The sequence below is a fragment of the Neolamprologus brichardi genome, chromosome 6 (genome assembly GCF_056152115.1).
Source record: "Neolamprologus brichardi isolate AB-2024 chromosome 6, ASM5615211v1, whole genome shotgun sequence".
Classification (NCBI taxonomy): Eukaryota; Metazoa; Chordata; class Actinopteri; order Cichliformes; family Cichlidae; genus Neolamprologus; species Neolamprologus brichardi.
In genome coordinates, this window is record NC_142109.1 from 34,424,959 (window position 1) to 34,448,247 (window position 23,289).

A 23,289-nucleotide genomic window follows, 5' to 3' on the forward strand; every position below is an offset into this window, starting at 1 on the left:
TGGAGTTGGTGGGCCATTTATTCGTGGCAGTGATCTCTCAATGCAATAAATGCCCATATGTCTCCCCGGCCGCTGTGCTGATTGTGCGTGCTGTGGTCGGAGTGTGTGCCAAGTTGCTTTGTCATGGTGCCGCTTCAGTGAGATGTGTTGCTTTCCCATCTGCATCACACAATCTTTTACATGAGCACACTGCTAATCTTACATGTGTAGCCCATCAACTACAAATCATAAAAGAAACACAATTGGAGTAATTGAAGTTTCTAGTAATGCTGCGTGTGAAGGTCTAGCAGAGCTACTCTGCACACTTTGCATGGGCAGCTCACCTGAACCAAACAGTGAGTCTGGAGATATTCATGTGTGAAAACAGCTTGGGTGACGGGTGACCAAAACTTTTAGGGCCAAGGATCCATTTAGGGACACAAAAGCATGATTGTAACACCAGTTTAGCTATTTGCGACTTCCCCTTACTCGATGGTTTGGACGGACTGCAGCCAGCTGAACGTAAAGAATGAAATTACTGATTAACCCTTTAAGACCTACCATAGAACCAAGTCCGCCAGAGCTTATATTATATGTTTACATGCTGTGGAGCCATTTTTGGGAGCATTTCAAGTTGCTATACATCAATACAACCATTATAGCCCAAATTTTAATAATATGTCTGCATTAAGTGCATAGTAATTACATAAAGTGCAAAAAAGCGCAATAAACTACAAAAAAATTGAAAATCGTTTTTGTTTTTTTAACATATATTTCTAGTTAGAGAAATTTAAGAGGCTTATCCCTCAAAACTGAAAATACAAAAAAGTTGCACAAAATAGTTTCCCACCACAGGAAATTTATTTTGAGTGTCTTCATAGTTTTATTTTTGAAATACACCAATTTTTATACACTGCAGGAAAAACGAAAATAAATATTATAATAATGCAAATTTGCAAAAAAGCAGCATATGCATCAAAATAAACTATTTCCAGCAGTGCAATATGAGTCCTAAGCATCCCAGAAACCACACAGAAAGTCATAAAGTCAAACATAACTTTTAAAAACACCAGTATAGGCTCATGAGGCCCTGATGGTAAAAAACTACATTTCCGCGAAAATGACGTCACTTCCAGTTTTGGGCAGGTCATGGCGGACATGCGATAGTTCGCGCTGACGTCTAATCCAACGTAGGAAGTGTTATGAACAGCTGATCGGATCGGCAAAGCGTGTTTCTGGAATATTATGTTTTTGTTGCTGCAAGTGCTTTTTATGCAGTTTTTGCAAAGCTATATGTGGAAGGAAACTGTGACCGAGGACAAGCTGATGGCATAAGATGTAAGTACAACTCCTCCGGTTTCATATGCAAAAAAAATTATTGCGCTAGCTCACGTGGTTGCAGAGCTACCGGGATTTAAAAATAGTTACGCAAAACAGAGCGTGCCCACTCCGACCGGTTTTAAAGGGTTAATGATGATGATGTAATTGGCCCTACGATTCTGTTGGAGGGCACAGTAGGGTTATTTTAATGCTGTAAATGATTCCCATACATATACAAATTTATGATTTATAACAACTTATTTTTAAGGCCCCTTGGCTTTCCTGAATCTAACACAACATCAACAGAGAACAAACTGAACTTGCTAAACTTTTAATTACTGTCGTTACTTTTATTCAACCAAGAAAGGAAACTCTTGAGATTAACACTCTTTTGCTAGAGTGTCCTAGACCAAGACAGGCAGCATTAATCCGTCTACTTTTTGGATGGATGGAGAAACTGAAGCTCCCAAAGAAAACCCACTTAAATTCTCCACAGAAAGTCCCGTCCTGGGTTCGACCCCTTTTACTGTGAGGTAACAGTGCAGACCACTGAACATTTAAATAGCATTTTAACTCGATTTCTGTCTTCCTCCATGCTAATTAGAGCGCTGGCATGCTGTTGACATTGTAAGCACTAGCATTAGCATTTAGTTTAAAAGTGCTGTGGCTAAATGAAGCCGAGATGGGCTGTTAGCCTGTCTGTAGACCCTTAGGAGGCTTACAAAGAAAAGAAAGTAGAAATGTGGAAAATGGAGATTGCTTAATGTTAAGAACTTTCACAACTTGTAGTAATCTTATGCAAAACCATTGTTTGCCTCACAAAGTGTCCGCTTACCAGGTTAAACTTGGGGGCAGTGCCATTTAAGTGCGTACTAGCAAGGGCTTGTTGGCTGTTGTGTATTAGTATGAAGGGTTGCTAATAGTTATGTCTAGGGATGGGTACCGGTATCACCGGTTCTGACATAAACGGTAGTAACCAGACCGAAAAGCAGCGCACATTTCGGTGCTTTATTTTTCCTGAGCTGTGATACACTTTAGATTCTAGCCAATCATTTCACGTTTCCGAGGATAGTAGGCGGGTCCAGGTACGTACGTTCTTTTAGAGCAGAGCTACAGATTAAAAATGCCCAAGGCGAAGCGTCAAAGTCTGGCTGTACTTCACAGCAAAAGATGCAAACTCAGCAGCTGCAACAAGTGCTTTAAGCTGATACTGTGATACTGTCAAAGGATGAAACACCTGGCGACGCATAGCGGTTTTTTTCAAGCCGAAAAATGCGCCGTATTTGATAGCTTGCTGCGAGACCTCACACCGAGCGCATCTACTGCGGGTGTGGTGCCTGTTTTCGGACCCGGAGTTAGCAACATCCCCCAAAAACCCGAAGAGGAGCGTCCTGGCCCCTAGTCCTGCCAGTGTAGCAGAAATGATGAGGATGATGATGCAGCAGCAGCCGTTCTTCTCTGCGTGAGTAGCTTCATGTTGTTCGTGTGTAATTTACGTTGAGTAGGCTAACCACGTTATTACATTAATGCATGTAAGGTGAACTAGCAAACATCATCATAGCTACATGCGGCTGTCTTCTTGTTTGATGGCAGATACTCCCTTCACCCTGGACAAAAAGGCTAAAATGACCAAAGAAAAAGTGGAAAACAGTTAAACATGAGAGGTTTTTGGACAAAGTTTGTGTTTTTTCCATTGTTTAAGCTGCTTCCAGCCAAGAGTGATACCATATATGCCCCATAGCTGCAGAAAAGGCTAACATTGTTATCTTTTTACAAAAAAACAGCTGAACATGAGAGGTTTTTGGACCAATTTTGTGTTCTCCATTCTTTAAGCACCGGTTTGAGCACCGTTTAAGCACCGGCACCGTTTCAAAAGTACCGGTTTGGCACCGGTATCGGATAAAACCTAAACGATACCCATCCCTAGTTATGACAGTTAATTCCTCCACCAGAGCTCATAATGTCCACTAGTGACCAACTTTAACTAAAGAGCACAACACGTGGTTTTAGTCTTATTTAAAGGAACCTGATGTTTGTCTCCATCAAGTCTCGTGAAAAAACCTGAATGATGCAAACAGCTGTAGCTTGGCTTGGGTTGAAGTTGCCAGAGTACCCTGATGATGACTGCTGGTTAAACGAAACCTGAGGATGCTTTGCAGCTGATGGGCTAACACACACGAAGTAACATCATTTTTCAGATGTTGATGATGGAATCAGAGAGTGTATGTCTGTAGTATCTGCTTACTTTCCCTTTTTCCTGCTTCTGACTGCTTTCACAGAACAGTAAACGCTCATATATGTTTTGAAATATGTTATTTCAGTGTCTCTCCAACATTTAAAAGCTAAAATGTATTCCACTCTGTATAACTTGGTGTAGCTTAGCCCCAAAGGTTTGAAAAACAGGGGGGAAGCATTCAAAAATCCTCACTTACAATCTGACTACAGCAAAGATGGTAGTAAAGGTAGAGCTCTTTAAGCAGATTCATCAAGTTGACTGGGGACATGTCCAGGTGACCAGTGCGGGGGAAATAGTGAGACTTGCTTCAAAGGTCTTTTGGGGACACGATGGGTTCTATGTGGACATTTCATGCAGGAGCAGTTCCCTCCATTTTTGTCTGTTCTGCTCTGATAACAGCGCGTGCATCCTATAGATCTGCTGCAGCTCGGTTTCCTCGCCACGTGTCGCCTCTGCAGCTTTAGATTGTGTTACGTAATCGGTGTTACATGTAATCTTCCTGTACGTATGTGTGCGCGGTCGATCCACCAGAGAACAATCTCTACACTCGGCTCTCTGAAGTCGCAGACTGTATGTAGCTCATCTCGTGGGCACGATGCTGCAGGAAGCCTTTTAATGGAGCTGTTACATAAGCTGTGGATAGGATGCATTAAAGCTTCCCTGCTTTATGTCGCCATGTAAATGTTCTTCTTCATTTGTTAATTTCATGTTGTTTCCCCTTCCTGCACTTATTTGGCTTGTTTCTCTCAGCTGTGTGTGTCATTTTTGTTTTCCTTTGCCTCTCTTTGCATGCGGGTCTTTCCCCACCCACTGTGGGCGGGGTTTCTGGCACACAGCTCCACCCTCCCCGCATGCCTAAAGAGCAAGCCGCCCCACAGGCAGGAGGGGGGCAGCGCCTTGCCTCGTAGCATCCTCACACACCGTGTGCTCAGGTTCACTGATGAGGTCACGGTTAGGTAAGAACACACCCACTTCACATGTCCTCCCACCATTGGTCCTCTCGCCACCCAGACCTGCTTCTTTTTCCCTTTGGAGCGTGTGCTGGTAAAAGCAGGGTGTTACTCTTAAGCTCTTGTTGCCGTGTCCGTGTCAGGCGTTTGGCCTCGAAGCGTCACGTGCGACGTCATGCCATGGCAACGAGCCGGCCATCTGTTGATAGTAGCTGTTGTCAGCAGCATGATGTGACACGGCACAGACATGCAGCGGAGCTCTGCTCTCCTCGCTCGCTCCCAGACACACAAACCCTTCTCCCGTGTAGACCTGGTTCCCATGACAACCTCCCATCCGAGTGGTCTCACTCTGCGAGGCCGCGAGGAGTGACTGGCGGTGATAAATGGAAACGCAGCATCAGAGCCATTACCGTTTTAATGCGCTGTCTCATGGCCTCCCTTCTTCTCTCTTTGTCTCTCACTTCTTGTTACCTTTCTTCTGATTTTCTCTGGATTTTCTTTGTCCCCCTTTCTCTCATCAACCCTCCCTTTTTTACTCGCTCGCCTCATCCTTTCTCTTTCTCCCTCCATCTTCACTCTTTGCCTTATTTTGTTACCTTTCTTTTGACTATTTCTGCCGTATCTCTTGTTCCCCTTCCCACTCATCATCACCTCGCCTCCTCCTCGCATCCTCTGTCCCTGTGCATCTCTGTTTCTCTCTCTGCTGCCCCGTTGTGGCGGTGCAGCGACCTGCAGCCGTCGTTGGACAGAGTGAGGAGCGCCAGCACCACGTGTCTGAGACCAGACTTTCACTCTACTGACAGAGACAGGTATCAGAAGAACACCATCACCTCTATCTGCACTCTTTTTCTGATGGAGTCATTCAACTTTTTGGGTGTTAGGATGCTGCATGTCTCCACTTCCCTTCACATCATGTGCCCCTTTCATACATGAGTAAATTTGCCATTATACACCCTCATTTAAAAAAATAACCCAACTCAAACTATCTAGTTGTTTGCATATCTCAGTTCGTTTAAGATAAGATTATAAACCACAAAGGTCCCAGCAAGCATAACTGAGTGCAGCTTCTCTCAGATATTCTTTGCAGATATGCTTATTCAGTTTCTTCCCAAGAGTCATAGACTAAGATTGATTCCACCCTGCAGTCAGTAAACAGAAAAAATGGCAACATGGATGCTGTGCATTTATTATTTATTTATTTTCAAACAATAAGGTGAGAGATCGGCCAGTAAATCAACAGCTTCACCTTCACACTCATCCTTTTCTGTACGTCTCTACCTGAGCCAGTAATCCACCGTTTCCCATTGGAGAATCCTGGCCTCAGACTTGGCGATGCTATTTCTTATCCCAGCTTCTTCAAACACAGCTGCAAACTGCCCCATCGTAAGCTGGAAATCCATTGAGCAGGTCCACATAGCCGCAAAAAGCTGACAATCGCTGTCATCTCATAGAAATTCTGTCCGTACCAATTATCACGAGCCCCGGTGGAGTCTGATTGCTGGTATAACTGCTGACCGAGCTCTTGTTAGGAACATAAAGGGATGCAACAGCTGGTGACACCATGTTTGATCCTCTGTAGTCTGTGAGGAAGGTTTGATTTTACAGACGCAACAAAAACTGTTCTTATAATTCGAGTTCTTCTGGTATTTTTACCACCGTGTCAGTTTGTTTGCTCACAGAAACGTCTCTGTGGAGCTTTTACCTGATGTTGTGCCATGAAGTTGAAAGAAGCCTTCACTGTCCCTTTCCTCACTAACAACCTCTCTCCCACTGGGATGCTCCTCCTCCCTCCCACCTTCCCACCCCTCCAGGTGTTCCAACTCTTTGCCCCGAACGACTCCCCCAAGCCCCAGGATCTTAGTAGAACACGTGGCCCCTGAGGAAGACAGGTACACCGGGTCCACCCCCCTGTGCCGACCCCCGACACGCTGCGGTTCTGCTTGCCTGCTCGTCCCTGAACTCTCACTTGAAAGCCTATCCTGTAGCCTGAAGCTTGTCCTGTAGTAATATGTACACCGTAGATCTTGTGATCAGCACTGCTTCCAACCCTTTTCCTGTAAATATTTGTTGTCTAAGGCTGTCTAATCTCTCCTTTGTTGTGCTGCACCTGCTTCTCTCTTCTGAATTTCTTCACTTCTCTGGCTTGAAAGCACTTTTGCAGCTATGCAACTTCCATAAACCGATAGAAAGACTGAGTTTGAACCCTTTTATAGTATTTCTTGCCCAGAGCTCAGTTGGGCCATTCTCTGCATCGCCATTTTCCACATCGTGTTTGTTTTTCTTCCTCTCTCTCTGTGGCCGCTGTGTGCCAACACAGGCAGTCTAACAGTTCTCCAGGTCCAAACTGTCCAAAGGGCAGCAGAAAAAGCCTGGAGGGGGACAGGTAAGATCATTCATTCATTCATTTACCTGTGTTTCCACCTCATAATCCCTTCCTTTTTCTCCAGAGGGATCATATTTAACCATCTGTACCTTTTGGTCATGTGTGGAATTTTTTTTCTTGTTCAGGTCTAAGAAATCCTCAGAAAGACCTTAGATATAAACACATGAATCCATATTTGTGACTTGTTTTGTACAGTAAATGGAGCTTCGCTGACAAAAACTGGGTTTCTGTGTTTAATATGTTTGTCCAATCTTCCCTTCAGTGTTGTGTACTTGTGCACCTCTGGATTGCTTCAGGCACACATCACAAAAAAGAGCCAAACTTTTCTCTCAAAGACCTCGCACAAGTCTGGAAAATTCAAAAAACAGCAAACATGGTTCTGGCTCGGACCCTGCTGACTCCTCTGCAGAAGATAGAAGGCTATTTGGGAGGGCGTCGTTTTTGTTTGTTTTTTAATCATCTTAAACATTAAAGTGCAGTCAGTTTGACCCAGATGATGATGCTCTCCATCTAAACTCTACAGTGAAATTAGAGATCAGTGATCTGAAAATAGAGCTGAAGATAGAGGCAGTGCTGAAAGCGGCTCAGAGGTGCATGATGACACGGCCTTGAAGAACAAAACAGATAAATTTAACTCGGGTCGAGTTTTTGATTGTTTTCTTGTATTATATTAGGTTTTCTTTACATTTCATAATTGGAATATGTTAAGCCCACCAGCTCTTCCTCTGTCTGAAACAAGCTGGTTTAGCCCCGCCTTCCGTAAGCTGACTTTTTCTGATTGGCTGCCCCTTTAGATTAAAAACAAACTGCAGGTGGGCCGATTAGACCGTGATTAATATGACCATCCACCACTGAAACAGACTGTTTGTGTTGTTTTGAGTTGCTATCTTTCTGTTTTTATCCCTTTTTATTTGCTGATGGCAGTCGCATCCAGCCCACCTCTATCCTGAGGGGCAGTAGAGGGAGAGGAGGCCCTCTGAGGCCCTTTGGCCAGACAGTCCTGTCAGGGTCTTGTCCTAACTCACCACGGCTGGACAGGTGCATGCTGTTGCCAGAGCCCCGCCTCCCCTCACCTGGTTTCCTCTCTGTTACACTGAGTGTGCTGCTACTGAGTGCACAGATACTACCTATATCAGCCAAATCCCAGTATGATCTTTATGATGTGTTGCTCACAAGTGATGTGATATTTTTATAAATTGTCTGCACATAAAGTATTTGAAGTCTTTTGGGGATCTGTAGAAATACTCAGACGCACTCGGTGAATCTTCCTTTGCTTCTCCTGCAGCTTCATTGATGATTCTGATCAGTTTCTCTCCTATCTTGACCTTTGACCTTTACCATTGACCCCAGTTTGTTGCTTCTGTGACTGAGTGATGGGTCTCACTTGAATGAGAGATTAATCTCTTTATCGTTATATGTATGTATAACTAATTTTCGCACCTCCTTGTGTGTTCATGTCCTGCAGAGCACACCCTTATGGCAGCCCGACTTCCCCGGCGGGGACTCCCTCATCAGGTCGCAGGGGCAGGCAGCTCCCTCAGCTCCCCGCTAAAAGCAGCAGCATAGAGCAAGGTGTGTTGTGTGTGGAGAAAAATTCATAAGAAAGAACATGTATCGCAACAGTTTGATAGCTGTAATCATTCACATCAAAAGTGAATGATTACAGCTATTAAACTGTTGTCAAAGTGAATAACTAAAAGGATTTTTAAATGCATCAGGTTTGTCCTGTAACTGGACCCGTGACATCAGAAAATCAGCCCTGCGCCGTCACCTCAGCGTGTATTATAGTGGCGTTTGTCAGATGTCGGCTTCACACCCTGAAATTTAGGAAAACACGCCCCTTCACAACAGTAACCCAGGTTACCGACAAATGAAAAGTGCATGAAGGCCAAAGCACACCTTATATTGTTCTTTGACTGACAGCAGTTTTGATGAATAGCACTTATCGACACCCTATGATTAGAACGGGCTAAAATTAGAGAGCTTTATAATAACGAGTAACCGTAGTGACTGAACCTGGTTTAAAATTCTGGATTGCAGCTCTGCCAGCTGCAGTGCTGCACCCTTAAAAGTTAAACCCTCTAATTATGGTCACATATTGTGTTTTATAGCCAGGTGCTGGGACCTCCAGGTTGAAAAGGGTTAACAGCCTTTAAATTGTCAGTGCAGAGGAGTGCTGAGTAGATAAAACTCATGCACTTATGTAGGCTGCGCTCATATTTGACTCTGTGCCCACAGCTTCAGTGCCTTTAAGGTTTTTTTACCCTGATTTTTGTCTTTCATCTGTCGGATTAGGAAGACGTTTAGCGTACGATAAATCTCTGTGTCCTTCTCGCCAGGAGTGAGATTTGAAAATTACATGATGCCATTTGAAGGACTGTAAAAATGCAGTGTTAGGTCACTTCAAACAGCAGAACTGAAGCATGACAAATGGTCACTCTTTAACCCCTCAAGCCCAGCGCTATTAAATTTCACCTGAAAGACAATATCTTCAATTTCTGTCACCAACAGCAGCACAACAGTGAAGGATTAGGATGTGGAAATGCATATAATGAGTCTCCACATCACAATCAGCAGGCTGGAGTGAAACGTTCAGTCACATTCATTTAAAAAAAATCCTGTTTTAACAATTCGCAGCTGTAATTCTTCCAGATTTGACTGGAAGAAAAAGAAATCTAACATTCAGTCATAGTTTAGTCAGTTACACTGGCTCTTGTTGTTTGTGTTTTAATGACCTCTGGGGTCAAAAGGGTTAATTTATTTTTTAAACTCTCAAAAAAAGAGCCTGAAAAACACAGTTCAGGGCAAAACAACAAACCTATCAAAAATCCCTGAAAGCAGTTCAGGAAGCTGTCAGCATAAAGTAAGTGCATCGAGATTTCTATCTGCTCAGCACTCCTTTGATTGAACAAACAATATAAACAGGATGAAAACTGTGGAGTTTTCATCCTGTTTAGAGGGTTTTAAGTGTAGGTGTAGAGCAGAGTGTGCAGGGACAACACTGCACCGCTAATGAAACCGATTTAGCCTCTTACATGTAAGAGAGTTAATAAAGTCAGACTGAATGTGAAACTTTTATTTGCATTAACTGCTGAAGAAAAATGTCTTTTTATGTCTGTTTGATATAATAATCAGATAGTGATTGTATAAGTCAGTCAGTCTTATTTGAGTATTTTTGATCCACTTTCACTTGTTTTATTAACATTACTGCATTTCACTATTTATACAAACTCAACATTTCCTGGTGGTTTAGAATTAAAACCTTCACAGGGTTTCACTGGACAGACTTAAAAAGACTTTTATTTTGAAACATTTGTGGAAAACTCATACATTCAATTCATACCTTATTTCCTAAAAGGTAAAGATTTATTTAAAGATGATAAATTCTGTTATTTAACTAAAGAAAAGGTGGTTGCGGACTTAAATACAGTATCAAACAATCAGCCTTTAATGGCGTCGATGCAGGAAATAGCAAAGTCTAAAATAATCCAGAGCATATGCCAAACTGAGCTACTGCAGGGAATAAGTTACCAGAAAACTCTAGAACGTCCTCAAGGACACAGAACGAGGATACAAACAGCAAAAAGGGACGACTGAACAAAGGACAAGGGGAGAGTGAGACAATATATGCATAGAAGGGTGAGTGAGAGTGGAGACACAGCTAAACCAAACAAGCTAAAACCTACGAGTAATGTCAGGGACTGGAAAGAGAGAGAATATTTCCCCACATGTTGTCTTCACTTCTTTGGCTTCCTGTTAAATCCAGAATCAAATTTAAAAGGCCCCATCTTATCTTATGACCTTGTAGTACCATATCACCCTATTAGAGCACTTCGCTCTCGCTCTGCAGGCCTACTTGTTGTTCCTAGAGTATTTAAAAGTAGAATGGGAGGCAGAGCCTTCAGTTTTCAGGCCCCTCTTCTGTGGAACCAGCTTCCAGTTTGGATTCAGGAGACAGACACTATCTCTACTTTTCCTTTTTTGATAAAGTATATAGATAAGGCTGAATGAGGTGACCCTGACTCCTCCTTTATGTGCACTGCAATAAGTGTAGGCATGGAGGATTCCCATGATGCACTGGGTGTTTCTTTTTCACTCACTGTGTTATTATACACCTCTCTGCATTTAATTCTGAGTTATTATTAATCTCTGGCTTTCTTCCACAGCTTGTCTTTATCCTGTCTTCCTCTCCACATCCCAGACAGTCACAGCAGAGTCTGAGCCATGAGTCTGGTGCTGCCGGTGGCTTCTTCCTGTTAAAAGGGAGTTCTTCCTTCCCACTGTCACCAAGTTCCCTGAGGCAACTGTTGTTGTGATTTGGCACTATATGAATAAAATTTAACTGAATCGAATACTAGACACAAGAGAGAAAACGCTACCAAAATAAAACAGTACAAATAGGACAATACTGAAACGACAAACACAAGACTGAGCTTACAAAAAGGGCGTACACAACGGTGTATAACGGTGAATAACGGTGTATAACGGTGAATAACTAAATAAACAACCTAAGAAGTGCCCTGAGGATCATTAATATTAAACATAATTCATGGGACTAAAAACCACAAACACTGGATCAACAGCCCACGACCATGAGTTTAATTTCTGCTGCATGGAATTAGCTAGATTTCAAGACTTTAATAGACTTTAAAACATCAGTCACTGTCTGGTAGATTTCTCAGCACTCACTTGCCTGCTGATGGCGCCAAGAGTCTTAGTATATTTCCAAATTCTCTCAAGTGGCTCTTTTTCCAAAGAGCTCCGGGTTGTTGATGTTCTCACAGTTGTGGAGTTTATTTCTTTTTTGTGCAACTCTAAAATGTAAAATAAGTTTAACAGCTGTTTGATTGAAATCATTAACTTCAGGGAATTTGGTTTTAGTCCCTCTAAAACTTTAGCCTATGTCAGTTTTCCTCACTTCCCAGTGCTATTACAGTGTATGTGTGTCCTTCTGGTTCACATTCACTGGTTTTCTCTGCAAAGATAAATTTGTAAACACTAAAGTAGGATTTCACCTAACCATAAATCCAAATCCGGCATTCCCAGAAGACCTGGATTGGAATTTGAAATTTAAACTTTTCCAGTGCAGATCTAAAGTGTCTTTGAGTCTTCCTGATGGAGTTTCCAGTGCACATAATGCTCCACCTAGTGTCAGAACCCAGGTCCTGCATCCACAGGAAACACCATCCAATTAAAACACGTGTATTTTATTTTTCTTCATGGGTTTTGCTTTTTTCTCAGTGTCATGCTTTTATCCATATCCTTTGTCTTTTTAAAAATATGGTGCCTCAGCCCTCGCAGTGGAGGAGCGAGCCCGACAGCTGCAGATGAAAGTACATTCCTACCGGCCTTCAGCCTCCCACGACCCTGAGACGAACCTCAAGACCAAACGGGAGGTGAGTGTTTGTAATCGCTGCTCACCTCTTCCTTCTGGACTTTATAAACAATGTATTTGATATTTATTCGTCCTTCCCACCCTCCTTCTCTTTACCTCCATCTTTAGATGTATGCAGAACAGAGGCGCAGCAGCGACAACATGTCGGCCAGATCTTCAGACAGCGATATGAGCGACGTGTCGGCGATCTCCCGTGCCAGCAGTGCCTCCCGCCTCAGTAGCACCAGCTACATGTCTATCCAATCAGAACGGCCCGGGGGACGACTCAGGTCAGTTGTGCCTGTAAAGGCTGCTCTTTAACACCACAGCCATCATTTCTAATATCCTAATTAAACCCAGATGTCGGAGAAGTGCATGCTGATCACAGTCTGTCTTTCCTTTTCTTGCACGCCACTTGCCGTTGCATGTTTGCGTCCTTCTGCATGCTCTGATTCTTCCATCCACACGCACGCAAACAAACACACGAACGCACAAACACACATAACTCAGATCCAAGTCGTTAGAGGAGGACAAGAAGGACAGGAGGATCTCGTGGGGGGTGGATGGAGAGGAGGAGGAGAACGAAGGTGGAAAGAGGCAGTTCTCCGAGGAGCTGAAGCACAGGAGACACACTGTGGCAGGAGACACGAGAGAGTCCAGGTAAAGAGTTCCCACGCGGTGAATCCACCGATGATGGTCCATCTGCTCACTGCACAACTAGGTCCACATAGATCAAGTCCAAAGAAAGGCCGTCAGAAGCTATTAAAGGTGGAAATATAAGCAGTTTATATAGAGGTGGTTTATTATAGTTCATTGTAGATGTAGACAGGCTCGCAGTGGCTTTAACAACAAATTAGGAGAACTAGATCACAGATGTCAAACATAAGGCCCGGGGTCCAGGATCAGTCCGGCAAAGACTCCACCCACTCGGTGGCTTTGAAAAAAGTGAAGGAACGTTTTTTGGATCACCAAAACATTTTCTGTAATTTTACACATTTATAAGAGTTCATTTATTACAACAGCGTTTCTCTATCATGTTTGTTTATCACTGAGACACAATGAGCACTTTGGCACTTATTTTTCTAGGATATCTATAGATCTAAACATCTATCTATAGATGTCTCAAAATATCTCAAGATTAAAAGTGTAGATAAACCTCTTAATGCTGTCAGAAAGGTCAGAGTTTAAAGTTTTAGATAGGGATGCAACGATACCAATTTTTTCAAACCGATACGATACCGATACTTGGATCTGAGTACTTGCCGATACAGAGTACAAAAAACGATACTTCTACGACACACACACACACACAAATGCAATGAATTGGAAGACAGGTTTTATTATATTCTCTGCCGATAAAAAATAAAATCGTAATAAAAATGACCACAAAAAATTTCAATGGTAAATGGTAAATGGCCTGTATTTGTATAGCGCTTTTACTAGTCCCGCCTAGGGACCCCAAAGCGCTTTTACACGTCCAGTCATCCACCCATTCACTCTCACATTCACACACTGGTGGAGGCAAGCTACAGTTGTAGCCACAGCTGCCCTGGGACAGACTGACAGAAGCGAGGCTGCCATATCGCGCCATCGGCCCTTCTGGCCAACACCAGTAGGCGGTAGGTGAAGTGTCTTGCCCAAGGACACAACGACCGAGACTGTCCGAGCCGGGGCTCGAACCGGCAACCTTCCGATTACAAGGCGAACTCCCAACTCTTGAGCCACGATCGCCCCACGCCTCAAGTGAAAAATAAGCACTTCTGTTAAATTATTGCAGAGTCTCCACATTGTAATTTTACAAAATATCACTGAACTATTGGCACTGTCTCGAGCTTTCAGAATAATAAATAAACACTTCTGTTTGGAATAAAATAAATACAAATTAGGTTTGAGAATAAAATAAACTTTTAAATTATTGCAGAGTGTCCATATTGTAAACAAACAAACAAAATAATTATTATAAAATAAATAATAAATAAAATAATAATTGGCCCCCTAGTGGCCAATCTAAAAAACTACAACAGAAATGACAAGCCACCCTCTGATTAATGAAATAAGTTGGTATCGGTTAACTTTTACGAGTATGAGTACGCACACATTTTACAGTATCGGCCCCGATACCAGTATCGGTATCGGTGCATCCCGAGTTTTAGACATCCCTGAACTAGATTTCACGTTGCTGTAAGTGATTTTTTACATTCTCCAGTTGTAAAAATGTGCAGCCTGAACACTGAATTTTATACCGTGTGTCTGTCAACTTATCCACTTCATGTTGCTGAACGTCAGAAGCAGCGGTGAGCGTGGATGTAAACACCTGAAAGTCCAAGTCGAGAACAGAAAATTTAACAGTGTGTGAGCAGATTTGTTTGCTTTAACCGTAAAGTTGTGTTTGATCTGAGCTTGGACTTAAAATTAAACTCAGACTCTATTTTTTTAAAGCTGTTACTGTTCAAGCTATTAGCCTGCTAAATCAATTATTTTGATTCATTTCCATAAAAACAGGTAAACACTCCAAGTCAGCCTCAACATGTTAAGATATTTTTCTCTACCTAAACGTTTTTCTCTGTTATTAAGATTAAGATAACCTCAGGCTGCTGCAAACGCGCGTTTAAAAAATGTCCTTTTGTGTTACGCAGCTTGATGACTTTTAATCACGTTAACAGCATTAGTCCCATCTGTGGTGCTAATCATTATTCCTCCCTGAGCCAGAGGTGGATTCAAAAGTCAGCACCAAGACGAGTTCCACGTAAATCCCTAACACAAACACGAGTTGCATAATTCAAAATTAAGCACCAGCTGAACTAACACTACACATTTGGGAAAATAAGAAGCTGAGCCAAAAGGATAAACATCAGTTGACCTGAGACAGCTAAGAATAGAGGGAAAAACAAGTGAAAGGAACCTTTTTTTAGGAAGAGGGTACTGGGAGGGAAAGAGTCTGTCAGATCTCACTTTAATATTTATTTTGAAAGTAGATATTTAAAACGTTTCTTACTTCCTGTCAGTTAAATCCTGTTAAAAACGGTGGCCAGTGTTTCAAGTCATGAGGTCACTGTGTAAGTAATTCCTGTCAGCCAAAAGTTCAGACTTAAGGCTGCTTTAAAGCTCAATTACAGGCTGTTTTTTTCTACCCTTGGATTTGTATGATGTCACAGAGAGCAGATATGTCACAATCTGAAAGCAGGGACTCAAGCGCAGAACAGGTTGACGTCTCAGAGCACCGTTTATTTACACACCAGTGCGATAATATATACAGTGACGGGGAAAAATCAAGGGATTAGGGGAAGGTTCTCTCTCTCACGCTCGCTCACGTCCTCACATCCAACTCACACACGTCCGTACAGCTGGGAGGTCACAGGTCCGGGAAGGTAAACTGGAACAAGGGAAAAATCACTCACAAGTCACAAAGGTCGGGCGTAAAGGTACAAGACCACGGGAGCTGGGAAGAGAGACTAACGTTAGTAGCACAATCATCCAGCGATGAGAAGATCTGTGGCCCAGCTTCAAATAGTAGTCGGGAAATCGGCTGATCGCCAACAGGTGTGTGAGCCAAGGGCGGGAGCCAGCAGTGAGCTCCGCCCAGGCAGAGAGGTAGGGGAGAGAGAGAGAGGCTGTTTCCCAATTCAGGGTCTGCAGCCTCAACGATCCTCAAGCGCCGCGTACTTAAAGACCGCTAAGGCCGGAAGTGCGAGGCTTGTGAAATGGGATGGTCTAGCCTCCGTCGCGCTGCCCAGGTTGCCTAGCAACCATGATACTAACAGCTGGAAACGTTTCATACAGCTTTGTTTGACAGAAATGAAGGAGAAAATCTTTTGTTCATTTGTTTGTTTGTTTCTACATGAGCTTTGATCATTCTCTGATTAAGCTCAGCTATTGAACGGCGTATATTTTAAAGTAAAGGCTTTAAAACCAAGTTAGTACAAACGTCACTAATGTCACATGACTTTGCCGACATGTGGCCAACAGGAATGTTTTAATGTTCTTCGTTATTAAACATTTGCACATAAATAAGTGACATAATATTCAGTACTTACTTAAAGTTTCTTCTTGCGCCCCTCATCTGCCGTTTTTTTTCGTCAAAATTATCCACACCCACCGCCGCGCTATGCATTCTGGGATATGTTGGGCCACGAAGTCTACACCGCCACATCCTTAAAATTCAGGGAAATTAAGGACGCATTTGAGGGCCGCATTTCGAGCAGACTTCGAACTGGGACAGCCTTCATCTCGTCGCGGTGACGTAATCGGCCTTTAAGGCTGCAGACCCTGAATTGGGATACAGCCAGAGAGAAAGCAAAAACACAAGTGTAGCCTTGTGAGGCCGGCTGGGCAGGCACGGGGACCATGACAAGATAACCTAATATGGTCGTCTTAATCACAAAGCTCGGTGTGTGAACAGAGACGTCCCACCGAGCTGCTGTTAAATTCTGCAGCCGATTGGAAGAAAGTTTTCTAAAACAGAGAAAAAGGGAGCTTAAATCGGATGTTTCAGACAGGGATGAACTGAGGGAGGGGTCCAGCAGAGGACGAAGGAGGTACTGTGAGTCATACAGAGCTACGCTAGTTGAATCCAAGAGCAAAAATACGCTGGAAGTAAGTGAAATAGAACCGCTTTCAAAAGAGACTTTTTTAGTCTCCTTATATACAGCTACACACACACACACTTACTTCAGCAGCTGACCAGTAGCAGACTGCTGACAAGGACAAATGGGCCCATCTCACTGCTCCACAGTGAGCCAGGTGATGATGTAGTGCAGCTTATTAGCTGGCTAATGTATTGAGGTGTGAGAGAAAAGAGAAAAAAGGACGGGCGCTCTTTACACAGATCAATCCAAACCAGGTTTTTTAAAAGCAGCTCTGACTCGGATGTCAGATTATTTTCTTTATTTAGTTTATCACCAGTAAAACAAAAGCAACCACAGTCACATGCACAGAGCCAAAAGTATGTGGACACATTAGCTCCGTCAGCAGGCGTTAATCAGATTCTCTGAGCCTTCTGGGAAGACTTGTTTGTGGGGATTTTTTCCCATTCAGACACATTAGCGAGGAAGGTCGAGCCTCGCTCTCCATCAGTGCTTCTGTTCATCCCAAAGGCTCTTTACTCCTCTACCGACAATCATTTTGTTATGGACCCATTTGTCCAACACAAACTCGCTTTATCGTTGCAGTTTTTAACCTTAAGATTTATCTTAGGAGGTGCTAGCTTGAAACGAACGCTGTAAGTATAAGAATGTCAACTTGAAAACAAACGAATTTAACCTTTAATAGTTTCAGGGCCAAAATGAACAAACTGGGATCTATGAGTCAGAGAGAGAAAGTTCTGATGTACAGCATCCCCACCACACTGATGTGTGAACAACTCAACACACATCGACACATCTGCCTAATCAAACTGGAATATTAAAGTAAATAACAGCCTTTAACAGTGAGTCAGTGACACTGATGTCACTGACTCACTGTTAAGAGCATTACCTGAAAAAAAGAAGTTAGTGTGTAGCACAGAAGCACACTAATTTTAATCCTTCAAAAAATGAGGTTTGCATATTAATTTAAGACACAGGGGTCCGCTTATTTTTCCCATGGGCTGCACATTCAAACGCAAAATTACAGAGAGGAAAAATTAGATGTGCAAAAGAAGAAAAGAATGTATTAATGAAAGATAAAAAACACCTGGTGTGGTGGTGGTGGTGGTGCGTTTTGCAGTTAAATTCCTGTCCTGCAGCAACTCCGTCAGTGTTTGTGGAGGTATTTCCATATTTCAGTTTCAGACCTTTGAGGTTCTGGCTTGATGTGAATTTCTGCTCTGTTGCCATCTAGATCAGCGGTCCCCAACCCTGGGGCTCGGTCCATGAGTCGTTTGGTACCGGGCCACGAGAGTTGAGGCTCAGGTGTGAAATGTATAGTTTTCAGGGTTTTTATCGGTTTTCAGCGTTATTTTGTTATCGTTTTTATCATTTACTCGGTTTTCCTGGGTCTTTTCACGTGTGTTATGAATAAATTTTCTTTATTTCGGTACCGGTACTAGTTTTATTTTGTTGTATTTATCTGCGACACCTTAAAGGCCGGACCGTGAAAATATTGTCGGGCATAAACAGCCCGTTCTCACTCCCGAGGCGTAACATGCCGACGTTTTGTCACGTCCCAGGGCGTTCCTGATGAACGCAAAAGGAGACCTTCGGCGTTCTTATGGTACGCGGCGGGTTATGGGCGAAATCCAGTGCAATGAGGCTCCCGCGGTAATAGACGTTCCAGCCCTGTATCCCTAGCCCTAACCATAACCTTTTTCCTGATCTTAACCAGAACTTTAATGATGTTAAATAGCGTGTTTCTAAGCGATTTGAAGAAAAAGAGCGAACATGTGTAGATTGAATCCATATGGTTCTCATATTTCCTCATTTATCCGAGGTCATCATTTAGTAACGTGGTGGGTAGCCAAAAACGTAATATGTTGACGATTTGTCACCTAGCGTAAAATGTTACGCTTTGGGAGTGAGAACGTGTTGGCATAAACCGGTCAGTGGCGCCAAAAAGGTTGGGGACCGCTGCTCTAGATAACAACAGATTTGCAGTTTTTGCTGATTTATCACAGTTAATTTCCGTATCACAAACTGATTCCATGTAACTGCAAACTTGACTCCATTCAACTGTAAACTGGTAGCAGACTGACTCCATCTAATTGCAGAGACCACAAGTTCTTTGCACACAGTCGCACAATTTTAAGTCCGTGGGGAGCGACTCACTTTCAAATGAAGCCTCGTGTGGCTGGTAGAGGAACTCCAGTTTTTGGCTTAATTGTGGTAACGCTGCACAGTCAGTGTACTGGTTACTGGACATTGCTTAGTCTTCCGTTGGGAGTCCCTCGGTGTTCGAAAACACGAGGAGGTCTAGTGTTACAGTGAGGCTTTCAGATTTTCATATCCCGTTGTTTGCATGCTGGAAACAAAGAACGCGTAATGGACTGAGCAGCGTTTTATTCAGTTCAAACACAGAGTTGGATTTGAAAAGCAGACAGTGGAGTCAGACTACATTTATAAAAGCTGGTCAGTGTCAGAAAGCCTGTAATGTGTTTTTAGAAAGGAATTAGTAACGAGTTGATGCACATCGACTGCAGGCCGCGGGTCAGTTTTCACTCAGAGCTGGATATTAACACAAGCATTCAGTGGATGTTTTCACGTCCAGGCCGCTTTGATGATGGCTTGTGGAAGTGACTGAGTGCATACAGAGGAGATTAGACAGTCTTTACATCTTTTTCTGTTACAGCTGTCCTTTAACCTATCCTTCCTCTGTAATCCCCCGACATGTTTGATGTAGTTCTCCTTCCTAATTCCTAATAATTGATGAGCTGCTGCTCATTTAAGCTTTTGTGAGTCCTGCCTTTCTGCATTTGTTTGCATAGACGTTTGTGGTCAGACACGCTGACATTTCAGAATAAAACCGCACGAACAGACAAATGCATAAATTTTCCTGCTGACATTTTAAAAATGAGCTGGAAAAACACACGCACACGAATCACAAGCTTTTTAGCCAAAAACAGCAAATGTGATTAGACTGATTTTTTTCCCCTGTGCCTGTTTATATGTGTTTGTGTTTGTGTAATCCTCCTCGCATGTCTCAGATCCCTCCTTGCATGCATCCTGTGCTGTGACTGCCTGGACCCCCTCCACCCTCAAGACCTGGATCCTCCCCTTCCACCCTACCCCTGTTCTACACGCCCTTCTCTAACTCCCCTGCAGGGAGAGGTGGAGAGGCCTCAAACCACCCTCCCACTTTCCCCTCTTGGTCACTGGGCTGTAGCTGTCAGGGACTCACGGGGAGCGGAGAGTTTGGGTGATAGGGGCAGCGTAGCTGGACTCTCTTGCAGCACTTTGGCCCCCTCTGAGCTGATGGACATGCGACAGCTCCTCCGAATCCCTAGGAGACAGCATCGATTGCTGGACACGTTATGTCCATGTGTAGTGGCTTGTTTAAGAAGACTGAACTTTAATAGATAATATGCTCAGCTTTAAACTGCTGGAACATTCTACTTCCTTCTTATTCTCTTTTTTAGAGGGTTTCACAGCACAGCTCTGTTACCAACCACTTATGATTTGGCTTCGGTTATTTCAGAAGTGTCTGAATAGGGAAGAAAACATAAAGGGCCAAACATATGTAAAATGTAGATGTCACTTAAAAGCCTATTATAGTTAACTTAAAAGGAAAAATGTGACAATTAAAAACTAGACAGGAGAAAAAAATAATTAACTGAAACTATAATATATTAAGTTTTAGTCTTAAAACTTAATTTTAATGTTCTCAGATTGGTCAACAGAGCAGACATGAGGCTAAACGACATGTTTAATGACATTAAAACTGTAAGTTTGGCTTGTAAAGCTTGAGTTTTGACTCATGTGACACGTTCGGATGATTATACTGCATTTCTTTTCTTTGGGACTCCAGACTTTTATTTGATGCTCTTTTATTAACCCTTTAAGACCTACCATAGAACCAAGTCCGCCAGAGCTTATATTATATTTTTACATGCTGTGGAGCCATTTTTGGGAGCATTTCAAGTTGCTATACATCAATACAACCATTACAGCCTAGATTTTAATAATATGCATGCATTAAGTGCATAGTAATTACATAAATTGCAAAAAAGTGCAATAAACTACAAAAAAATTGAAAATCGTTTTTGTTTTTTTAACATATATTTCTAGTTAGAGAAATTTAAGAGGCTTATCCCTCAAAACTGTAAATACAAAAAAGTTGCACAAAATAGTTTCCCACCACAGGAAATTTATTTTGAGTGTCTTCATAGTTTTACTTTTGAAATACACCAATTTCTATACACTGCAGGAAAAACTAAAATAAATATTATAGTGCAAATTTGCAAAAAAGCAGCATATGCATCAAAATAAACTATTTCCAGCAGTGCAATATGAGTCCTAAGCATCCCAGAAACGACACAGAAAGTCATAAAGTCAAACATAACTTTTAAAAACACCAGTATAGGCTCATGAGGCCCTGATGGTAAAAAACTACATTTCCGCTAAAATGACGCCACTTCCGGTTTCGGGCAGGTCATGGCGGACATGCGATAGTTCGCGCTGACGTCTAATCCAATGTAGGAAGTGTTATGAACAGCTGATCGGATCGGCAAAGCGTGTTTCTGGAATATTATGTTTTTGTTGCTGCAAGCGCTTTTTATGCAGTTTTTGCAAAGCTATATGTGGAAGGAAACTGTGACCGAGGACAAGCTGATGGCATAAGATGTAAGTACAACTCCTCCGGTTTCATATGCAAAAAAAATTATTGCGCTAGTTTACGTGGTTGCAGAGCTACCGGGATTTAAAAATAGTTATGCAAAACAGAGCGTGCTGCTCTGACCGGCTTTAAAGGGTTAAACACGCTCCCTCAGCAATGTTCGTCATCCCCACCTCCCATCAGTCATGCTGTTTTTGTTGTTGTGCCACAGTAAAGGTACAGTAAGTAAAAGTAGCTTAATAACAACATCTATCAAACACACCAGGTCACAAAGTCACGCTTCGCCTTCTCTCTCCAGTCGGCAGATGCGAGCGTCCATGGGCCGCAGCATGCTGAAGAGTTCCAGCGTGAGCGGAGAGATCTACACCCAGGAGCGCACAGACGGCAGCCAATCAGACACGGCGCTGGGCACGGTGGGCAGCGGCAGCAAGAAGAGACGCTCCAGCCTCAGCGCGCGGGTGGTGGCCATCGTTGGCAACCGCCGCAGTCGCAGCACGTCGCAGATCAGCGGCCCCGGTGAGTCGGCGGTTTCGGGGATTTGCTGGAATTTCATAGGACTGTATTTAAAGCCCGTTTGCCACTCTGTGGTGTTAGTTTTTTGGAAGCAGACATGACAATTTTTAGAAAGGTGGGTGGAGATACCTAACATCCATAACATCCATCTGCTGTATGTCACTTTCCAAAAGCTTTCTCTAATCTGACTCCATCCTCTGCTAACCTGCATTCTTTTTTCCATTAAAGGTACAATATGTAAAGTTTAATTAAATGCATGATGTAATATGCAAGATCTGACTTCTCGAGGAATGTTAACGACCGAGGAAGTCTCTCACGCCTCAGAATGATATTTTAATAATGCAAGAAGTCCCAACCTGATTGAAGAGGGTTAATATGAGAAAGCCCGCTGGCTCTGTGGACACACACTGCATTACTGTGCTAATCAGCTCACTGAGATCCTTTCTGCACTTTTTCAGAGGTGTGCAGAGGGTGGCAACATATCCAGTATATGGGAAACATCAACTGTAATACCTGTTCCAAAATCAGAAGTAACCAGTTCAGACCAGCTGCACTTACATCCTTTGTCATAAAAATCTTTGAAAACATGACGTGTGCTTAATTGGTGATAAACTAGATTCACTGCAGTTTGCTTGTCTAGTGGGCAAAGCTCTTCATTCTAGACAGCGCATATAAGAATCTTGAAAACCAAAATCTTACACGGGAGGTTTATTTGCAGATTTTTCTTCCACGTTCAATGAGATGCAGTCCCGACATTACCCGATCACATTTATTGTCGCTTTTCATTTTTTTTAACTGACAGATTTCAGTGGGCTTTTGGAAATGCCTGCATGCCCAATCCTATTATCTCAAACTCTGGCTCCCCACAAGGCTAAGTCTTTCTCCTCTGCTTTTTATCATGTGCACAGACAGCTGCACGAATTCTCAGTGGGGCAGATTTCTGGTCAAGTTTTCTGATGACACTGGGCTGAAAGTCAGAGCACATTGGTGCTTCGCCTGCATTTGTCAAGTGACAAACTTCTTGCCTTTAATTTGACTTAAACTAAGGAATTAGTGAATTTGATGCAAGCAATCAAAAAGCGTGGAGACAAAACCCAAACACAGACAGACTCAAAGAAACTGAAAAGACGCCTTTAATTTTATAGGTGTAGAGTATCAAAAGAGTAAATACTCACTCAAGAGGTAACTAAGCAAACTGGACAGAGCTGAAAGCAATTAAAACAACAAGGCAAGTAAAATTAAATACAAAACACAAGTAACAACCAGCTACCAAAATAAAACAGGAAGTAAC

General features: G+C 42.8%; 1 protein-coding gene across 1 annotated transcript in view; it reads left to right on the plus strand.

The window, feature by feature from the left end:
- LOC102800191 (regulating synaptic membrane exocytosis protein 1-like) overlaps positions 1 to 23,289 on the plus strand; it is a 107,214-nt gene that overhangs the window by 72,615 nt on the left and 11,310 nt on the right. The window contains exons 20-29 of the mRNA XM_087842186.1: positions 4,372 to 4,491; positions 5,211 to 5,294; positions 6,297 to 6,374; positions 6,803 to 6,868; positions 7,793 to 7,906; positions 8,334 to 8,440; positions 12,161 to 12,264; positions 12,372 to 12,532; positions 12,753 to 12,902; positions 21,784 to 22,001. Of these exons, the coding sequence (XP_087698312.1) occupies positions 4,372 to 4,491; positions 5,211 to 5,294; positions 6,297 to 6,374; positions 6,803 to 6,868; positions 7,793 to 7,906; positions 8,334 to 8,440; positions 12,161 to 12,264; positions 12,372 to 12,532; positions 12,753 to 12,902; positions 21,784 to 22,001 (1,202 nt within the window). The remainder of the gene's footprint in view (positions 1 to 4,371; positions 4,492 to 5,210; positions 5,295 to 6,296; positions 6,375 to 6,802; positions 6,869 to 7,792; positions 7,907 to 8,333; positions 8,441 to 12,160; positions 12,265 to 12,371; positions 12,533 to 12,752; positions 12,903 to 21,783; positions 22,002 to 23,289) is intronic.